Here is a 9,105-nt window from a genome sequence, read left to right on the forward strand (position 1 = left end):
GGGAAAAAGAAAAAAAAAAAAAGCTTACATGATTTAATTAGCTTTTAATTGGAAAATTTTCCTCCCAATCAATTTTGTGTAAATATAAGCTTTTATTGGAGTAAACACATTCCATCAAGTATAAGTGTAATTGGTCAGAGCTAGCATGAGCCAAATGGAGAAGACAGAGGAGGAGGAAAAGGGAGAAATCGAGGAAAGCATTAACGACACGAGAAGCGTTGGGACTCGAGTTCCGGAGGTGGAGATCCATGTGTTCAGGCGTGGCAAGGGTCCAATCGAGGTGTTGAAGTCGAAGCTAGTAGGGTATGAACAAGACCAGCTCGACGTCCGTGACATCCTCGACAAATACAGCTTCAAATCCATCTTCGCCTTCAATCCCAATCCAAATCCAAATCCCGCTGGTTCCTGCGGCCGTGGCCTCGCCATCCGCTTCAACTCCAGGAATGGACGCTCTATCTTGACTTACAGAGACGGTTCAACCATTTACATCGATGGCGAACCCAAGGTAAACGATTAACAAACCTTTGATTATATAAAAAATTGTGATGGGTTATTCAGGAAAGTTCAATTTAAGGCAAAAAACAATTGTACTCTATATGACTGATAAAAAGCCTAAGCCTAAGCCTAATGCTATGTACGGCAAAGTCATCGCAATGACTTTTAGAAAGTTTAGATGCTGTAAGGTCCCATTTGGTACACTAGATTAAGATCATGTTTAGGGCTCCTCCTTGTTAGCAATCATCTTCAAAGTTGGCGAATACTTGAATTTTGATATTTTTTTTTTAAATTTAAATTTTGGTCCTTAATGTTTGATTTTGTTTTCATTTGGTCTTACTGTCCATTTTATTCTGTTGAAGGCAAGAGTTTCATTTTTATAGACTTATAGCTATAGGTAGAAATACATGTTATGGACGGTGACATTAAGCTTCAAAAGCACACTTTAATTCTTCCTTCTTCCTCTTCAATCCTCCAATTCCCTCCAATTTTTAGTCGGATGTTCAACACGTGGCATTTATTTGATTTTTAAATGGCACATATCTTACATCTAAGTAAAAATTAAAGTCAGTTGGAGGGGATCTTATGTCTGTATTCCATACCAAGGGGTTTGGAGTCTTCTCCCCAGTTGAAGGCATGACATGCCTCTTGCGTTTCTCTTCCAATGGTGGCAAAATGGACCCACCAAAAACAAACACCCCATCATCAGTGTCATCCCCATTGCCTTGTAGAATTGAAGGAAAAAATGTAGTCGAGGTTGGATGGCATAGGAACCTTGTAAATGCCATTGTTGTAACCATTTGTGTTGTCAGTTGTAATGTCATTGAAGGGAACAGGTGGTGTTGGTAATGAGCCCCTAGCCTAGCCTAGCCATCAAAGGGGTTGAGCAAGGAGGAGTTGTAGCATTGGGAAGAGAGCTGATTGTAGTTGATGTAGCTGTCATTGTCAAAGGGGTCCTTGACAGACTAAATCTTTACAATTGGTTATATAAATGTAGCTGAAAAAATTCTGATTGGTTATTCAGAAAAGTTTAATTCAAGGCAAATAACTCCGTTCAATTGGGTCTGATGCTGTTTTTCTTTTAGAGTACAGAAACAAAACAATTGTACTCTATATGTTTGATAAAAAGTCAAATGTCGTCTTTTTTTTAATAAGTAAGAAACTTTATTAAAAATACTACCTTATGCAAAAAGAGCACAAAGTAGTCAAATAGTACAAGCCAGAAAAAGAAAAGAACAAAAAATTAAATACAAGAGAGAAGTGAACTTATGAACAGAGGTAGGGAATCAGTAGATATCCCCAAGCCTGAGACCAATAAAAAAAAAATTACAAAGTTTAGCTACAAAATTAGTTATAGCCTTAGGTTACAAACTTACTTAATATATTTTTATTAGAGTTGAATTTTGACAAATCCATCATTGGATTACATGTTCTTCTTATATCCTCCATACTTGCAAAATTTCAAGAAAATTAAAGATCAATAGCTATGTCATCAATAAATTTTTTAAATTGCAAGTTTTTGTAAGAACACCACAACTGATAAGCCTTCTAACAATGAAGCAGTAGATGATCTACTGTCTCCCCACAACAACGACAAATACAACACCAATCAACAAAAGTGAAACTCCTTTCACTATCTTTATGTAATGGTCTTCCCAGATGCGAAGCCTTGTATCCTCTAGTAAGATTTGGTTTCAATTTTGATGGATGCTTGTAATTTGTGTGTTTGATTGTATTTCTCCCCAAATGTATACTTCCTGTATACTTGGGTGATCCTTTTTTTGATAGTTTAATAATTTTTTCATTACTTACAAAAAAAGAAAAGAAAAAGAGATTTGGTTTCAACTTTCTGTCTGGGTTAAGTCACATGATTAAGGTAAATATTTTAGCATTTGTCAAATTCCTTTGATGTTTCTTTCTGTACTTAAAGAATGGAAATTGCAGCAAAGTGCAAAAGGGAAGATTGTGAAATGCCCATTCCTTTCCCTTCTCATTGTGGTTTCTTCCTACTTGTGTTTAAGATTCTTGAAATTTGATTTTATACTAACGGGGCTCTTCCTTAAACCTCATATTTATCTAATCTCTTCCTCCAAGCACATTAAAGTTCTCCAACCATATCTTGAATTTGATTGCAGTCTTGTAGATATGTCTAGAGCAAGCAACATGTTCTCAAACTAGTAGAGACTGGCCCCTTATTGGGGTTGACTCTAAAACAATGAGTGGATGATCATTATTTTTCAACATATAAGCCTTCTTGAAACTCAATTCATAATGGCCTTTTGACCAAATGGCATCTCCTTTCCTTATAAATGAATGGTTGGGGTGAATTCACGAGTTCAACCCAGGCCTACATGAGTTGCATTTATCTATCAAAATAGAAAAATGTGACTTCTCATGTTAACAACATTTTTTGCCCCTCTAATAGCTAGATCTAGAAAAACTAACATTTGTAAAGGGGAAATCATTGAGAGTGCATTCATACTTTGATATTTCAAGATTATTCTCTTACTGCCTTGAATCTTCCCTGTTCCATCATATTAATGATTTAGACAATTTAGATGCTACAACTAATGTTTGAGGCCTTTTTAGTCCTAGGATAACTTAGTCCAGAAGAAGAAAATTATCTCATGATCAAGGGATTTTTAAAACCTGAGCAGGTAGTGGGATTTTTTTTTTGTGTGGATAGAATGGAATGGTAATTAGATCAAGCTGGGGCTTCTTAGTCCTCCTCTTCCTTGTTTGCAATAATCTTCTAAGTTTCTTTCTTCTCCCCTTTCAACATCTCCTCCTTGCATCTGGTCTTCAAAAGTCCATATCAGGTGGTGGGGGAGGGGGGGGGAGGGGCAGATTTTTTTCTCTAGTAGAAAACGTGGCAAAGCCTCTTGTGTTTCTTCTCCAATGGTGTCAAATGGGCCCATCCAAAACAAAGGCCCCATCATCACCCTGATTGCTAGCAGCAGGCTTGAAGGGAAAAACATAGTCCATGTTGGATGGCTTAGGAACCTTGTAAATGTCATTGTTGTACTGTTTGAGTTAGTACTCATGTCATTTAAGGGAGTGGGTGAGTCCCTAGTCATCAAAGGGGATGAAGGAGGAGGTGTAGCTTTGGGAGGGGAGCTGGGGGTCATAGATGTAGTTGTCACCGTTGAAGGGGTGCATGGTGGGTGAGTGGTGGTGGGTTTTCACTTGGTGTTCGTCACCATTAGTGCTTAATGAATCAAAGAAATGTCATTTCTTAGTTCTCTCTCTCTCTCTCTCTCTCTGTGTGTGTGTGTTTATGTCTAAGTGGATGATCTCAATCAGATTGAGGAGAGTGAGCTTAGATTGGATCAAGTGGCATTTTCATTGGGTTGGCAAGCTTAGATCAGGCGAAGCGCGACTCTGGAGTGTAAAATAATATTTTAGATATTTTGTGGGAGATGGGTCTTGTATCTTCTTTTGGCATGAGATTGGGGTGTGATGATGTGCCAGTTAAAGCTCTTTTCTTGAATTTGTTGGCTATTGTAATTGATAAAAATGCTACAGTAGCAGAGAATATGCAGAAGTGGTGATGCTATCCATCAGAGTCCTGTCCTTGCAAGATTTGAGCTTGAATCCGTGGAGAATTTCTTTTAAACTATATGCAGTTTGCAGTGTAGGGTTAGGCATCTAAGAATGAGAAGTTTGATGTTAGATCTTATCATTGGGTTCTTTGTGAGGAAGTTATGGGGGATTTTACTTGGCTAGCCATTTGGAAGACAGGTTCCAAGAAAGGTAGCTTCTTTGCTTGGAAAACAGCACGTGATATAATCCTAACTACTGATAACCTTTAAAAAGCGTGGTGCTCCATGTGTAAAGCTGATGAGGAAATGATAGATCCTCATTTCTCTTTGCATTCTATCATGGAAGGAAACTTTGGTCGCTTGTGTTTGTTTTATTTTGGGTCATGTTCAGTGGAGAATCTTTACAGCATGTTGGAGCGGAGGATTAGGAGGCATTAAAGTGCTGATGTATGGAACAGTATTCTTCTATGTTTAATGTGGTGCAGTTGGAGGCAACATAATTCTTGGATGTTTGAAGGAGTTGAGGACTCTTTGATCCATCTAAAGTTCTTATTCTTAGGATATATTTTTTATTATCTAATGTCTACATCTGTCTATCTAGGTTGTGCCCAGTGGCGGAGCCAGGATTTCAATTCAGGAGGGGCAAGATTAGAAGTCAATACTAAAAAAAAAAAAAACAGAAAAAATCTATATTAACAAAAAAAATCAATAACAACTATAGGTGTCATACAAAAACTAATTAAACCTAAACTATAGTTAGACATTTAAGTTAATACTATAAAATAAATTGCGGAAATAAATTAATTTGAAAAATATTAAAAGTATAGCAATTTACTTGCAAAATTGTATACACGTTTCACTATCTTTTCTTAATTGTTTTTGAAATTATAGGTAAAATTCGACTTTGTATTTTTTTTAAAAAATAATTAAAATTTTGTTCATAACATAAACCCACAATTTAAAACTGAAATGTCAAGAAATTGAGGACAATAAAAAAAAAATTGTGTAAAATATAGGACTATCAATTGAAATGTCATAAGAAAGACACTAAAATGCATGATGATGATGATGATGATTATTATTATTATTATGGTAAGTGCATGATAATTAAAAGCTAACAGCTGACAAGTCAAAACTCTTGGAGTGTGTTATTGTTCCTAAGGGAAATTCTTCCATTTATTTTTTCTTGTGTCAAGAAACTTTTTCCCTTTTTTTTTTTTTTTTTTTTTTTTTTTTTTTTCCCCCTTCCTTACACGCTATCATTGACTTATTGGGCATTAGGTAAGCTTGTCATTTTCCCTTTATTTCAGCAGGCCAGGAAGCATTTTTCCTGATTTGTGTTTGATTTCTGCATCAAAGAAGGTAAAGCATTTTAAAAAATTCCTAATAGTAGTAATATGGAATATTTTAGGAGAAGTCAGGGGGGGCACTTGCCCCCTCTCGCCCCCCCTTGGCTCCGCCTCTGGTTGTGCCCCCTTGTTAGTGCTCTATTTGGTGCATTTGGCATGAGCAGAATGGGTAGTGCTTTGAGGGAGATGAAATCAGTGTGGTTAAATTAAAGTATCTCTTCCTGAAGGCCTTGTATGAATGGACCTCACCGATTCCCTCATTCTCCGTGTATGGGTTTCTTGGTTTTTTGGAATCCCATGACTTCTCATTAGTTGGTGTTTTTCTTTTCCCTTTCTGTTCTTGTTCTTTTTGAGCTGCCTGTTGTATACTGCCCGTATTCTTTGGCACCCTCTTTTAATGAAATTATTTACTTATCAAAAGAAGAAGAAGGATTTATGAGCATCAGGACCTTCTATGAATGGACCTCACCAATTCCCTCATTCTCTGTGGATGCGTTTCTTGGTTTTTTGGAATCCATGACTTCTCATGAGTTGCTGTTTTTCTTTTCCGTTTTTGTTCTTCCCATTCTTGTTTTTTTTGAGCTGCCTGTTGTATACTGCCTGTATTCTTGGGCACCATCTTTTTTGGCTTTTAATGAAATTATTTACTTATAAAAAATTTAAAAAAAAAAGAAAAAAAAGAGAGAGATTTATGAGCATCAAGACAATGCTACCCCAATAATGAAACTGGGACCACTGGAGGCCATTAAGGACATCTCAGTGATCAAATCTTATGCTTGGATCATTTGGAGAATAACCTTATGAACAGCACAATCATACCACCTGAAAATGAAAGTTATGAAACCTGATCTTCCCGGAAACTTCTTGTTTTGCTTTTGTTTTCTTTATTTCTATTTCATAACTTCCCTATAGGATATTATGTTATTAAGGATTTCCTGATCTCTCTATTACCTTTTATGTATCTATCATTTCATGTTGTCGGCCTTACTTTTCTTTAAGTTTCCCATACCGCTGTTATGTGTGTAATAAACTAATGATCTTATAAAAGGTTTGGGTGTTCAGGTATCCTAGGATCAATAAACACCTGATCTTTCTTGCTTGGTGAAAGTATCTTGGACATTGTTAGTAAAATGTTATCTTAATCTTGTGTGTTTATTTTTTCTTCATCTTTGCATGTACGTTTGTGTGCTTGATGTTAGAACTTGCAGAAAGGCATTTTTAAGCTATATTTCGCTGATTATGACTTTTCTTATTTATATAATCTCTAATTGCAGGACTCCCTGATCAAACCAGTGACCAAGATCTTGATTGGGGTATCAGTTATAACCATTTTTATAACATTGGTTTTGAAGGAAACTCCGGCATGGATTGAGAAATTCAACATATTTGGTGGGAGCTTCCCTCCATGGATCCTTGCTTGTGTGGTTATCGTATTCACTCGCATGAGGAAAAGAACCAAGGACTTGTTAAAAAAGTATGGTTGGTGAGTTTATCAAAAAAAAAAAAGGTATGGTTGGTGAATAAACAACATTAGCTTTTCAGCCTACTTTTCTTTCCTTTCCTTCTTTCCTTTTGGGCTTTTGTGTTTCTTCAACTCTTTTCCAAGTTTTGGCTAAATCAAGTTTTCTTGATAATCCACACATTTAAGTAGATAAGTGAAATATGTTGATGCAATTTCCTGTCTTTGTTTTTATTGCATTATATTTCATTCAATCCATGGAATGGATTTAGATAAGTGAAATATGTCATGACATTTCCTATCTCTTTGTTTGTTTGTTTTTTTTTTTGTTGCATTATATTTCATTAATGATGTTCAGTTTCCCAATTTTTGGGAATCAACAATAATGCCTCCTATCAAAAAAAAAAAAAAAAACAATAATGCCTCAGTTCAGTCTTTGTTTTTATTGCATTATATTTTATTACAGGCTAAAATGCAAAATTCACCCTCTAAGTTTTACTATTTTTCATTTCAGTCCTATAAGTTTGAGTTTTGTCATTTTAGTCCTTTAAGTTTTATTTTTTTCCAATTAAGTCTTCTGTTAGTGTGCTGTTAGTTTCTACCATTAACTTTATTTTTTATATATTTAATATTTAATATTTCTATTTATTTCTTAATTTTAGGAGAAACGTTGGTTTCAAAAATTTTTTTTTTTAAAGAAAAAACGTTAATTAGAAAAAAAATTGAGAGAGCCAATTAGAGGAACGTTCCTCCCATGCCTGAACAACAAAAATGAAACCCCACCCCTACTAATTGGAAAGAAATTGGCTGGAATGCAGCCTTAGAACCATTCGTATCTAGGACAGAGTAATTGTAGTTCTTCATGGTTACTACTTACTACTACTGGGATTACCCTTCCTTTTTAACTATTTTTTTGGCTAACTACAAAAATCTATTAATGGAGCCATGTTTACCTCTCAAGCATACAAAATTCAACCATGAGTACACAAATAACTCCATTAAAATAAAGCACACAAAGTCCACTATACAAGAACCGATCCCTTAAAAGTTAAAACCTTAACATTTTTAACAATTCTACAAAACCCAGATTCAGTATTGAGAAACTCAAATACACAGTTCCAGCCTAACCACAAAGAAATAGAATTTCAAATCAAAATCTAAACTTTTCAAAACACAGAAGCCAAAATAGGAGAATTCACAAAACTCATATGAGGACCGGCTACAAAGAATCAAGATCTACTTTGGAGTAGTCGCATCTCTCTCTCTCTCTCTCTCTCTCTCAGTAAAATTTCCCCACACTTTCTCTCACTTTCTTATTCTTTCTCTCTATATTCACTTTCTCACTGTTTCACTGTTTTTTCTTTTCTTTCTCCCTCTTTCCCCCTCTCTCTTACTCATTCTCGGTTTCTCAAATAGGGGTGGGGTTTCATTTTTGTTGTTCAGGTATGGGAGGAACTTTCCTCTAATTGGCTTTCTCTATTTTTTTTTAATTAATGTTTTTTTTTCTAAAATTAAGAAATAAATATAAAAATTAAAAATATAAAAAATAAAGTTAACGGTAGAAATTAACGGCACACTAACGGAAGACTTATTTGGAAAGGAATAAAACTTGGAGGACTGAAATGACAAAACTCAAACTTATAGGATTGAAATGAAAAATGGTAAAACTTAGAGGGTGAGTTTTGCATTTTGGCCTTCATTATATCACATTATGTTTCCCAATTTTTGGGAATCAACAACAATACCTCAGTTTAGGTCCGGGATAATTCTTTGTTCCTCCGTTTGGCATTATTCCCACTAACCAATTAAGAATCCTTGTATGTCCTAGTACAAGCAAGTGCATATTTCATTCAATCATCATTTCCATTTACTTAATATCCATTTGATGTCATTGATGTAAGAGATGTTTATAGTCTATCAAATTCTTTCTCTATATATGGAAATATCCTCGTATAAATAATCTAGGTATTAGTATTACAATAGAAAAGAAAAAAGGTGGTTTTGTGCTGCTTTTTTATTTTTATTTTATTTCTTGATAAGTAACATAAAATTTTATTAAAGAAGACACATATCAAGTACACTGGGATGTACTTCGGAAGAAATACAATCAAACACTCAAAATACAATGCTAAAACATATCTAAAAGAGTAAAACAAGGGGAATGAAAAACAACACCCCAATCTAAGGAATAAAAATAGAAGGCTTTAAATTCAATGTTAGACCTTTCACGCCTCTCAAAACTTTTAGCATTTCATTCTTG

General features: G+C 34.9%; 1 protein-coding gene across 1 annotated transcript; it reads left to right on the forward strand.

The window, feature by feature from the left end:
• On the forward strand, positions 1-7,060 carry LOC142622823 (uncharacterized). The gene is made up of 2 exons (XM_075796372.1): positions 1-505; positions 6,661-7,060. The coding sequence occupies exons 1-2, from the start codon at positions 146-148 to the stop codon at positions 6,871-6,873; spliced, it is 573 nt and encodes a 190-aa protein (XP_075652487.1). The 5' UTR covers positions 1-145; the 3' UTR covers positions 6,874-7,060.
• Positions 7,061-9,105: the final 2,045 nt, after the last annotated feature.

Source organism: Castanea sativa, chromosome 1 (assembly GCF_040712315.1).
Source record: "Castanea sativa cultivar Marrone di Chiusa Pesio chromosome 1, ASM4071231v1".
NCBI lineage: Eukaryota > Viridiplantae > Streptophyta > Magnoliopsida > Fagales > Fagaceae > Castanea > Castanea sativa.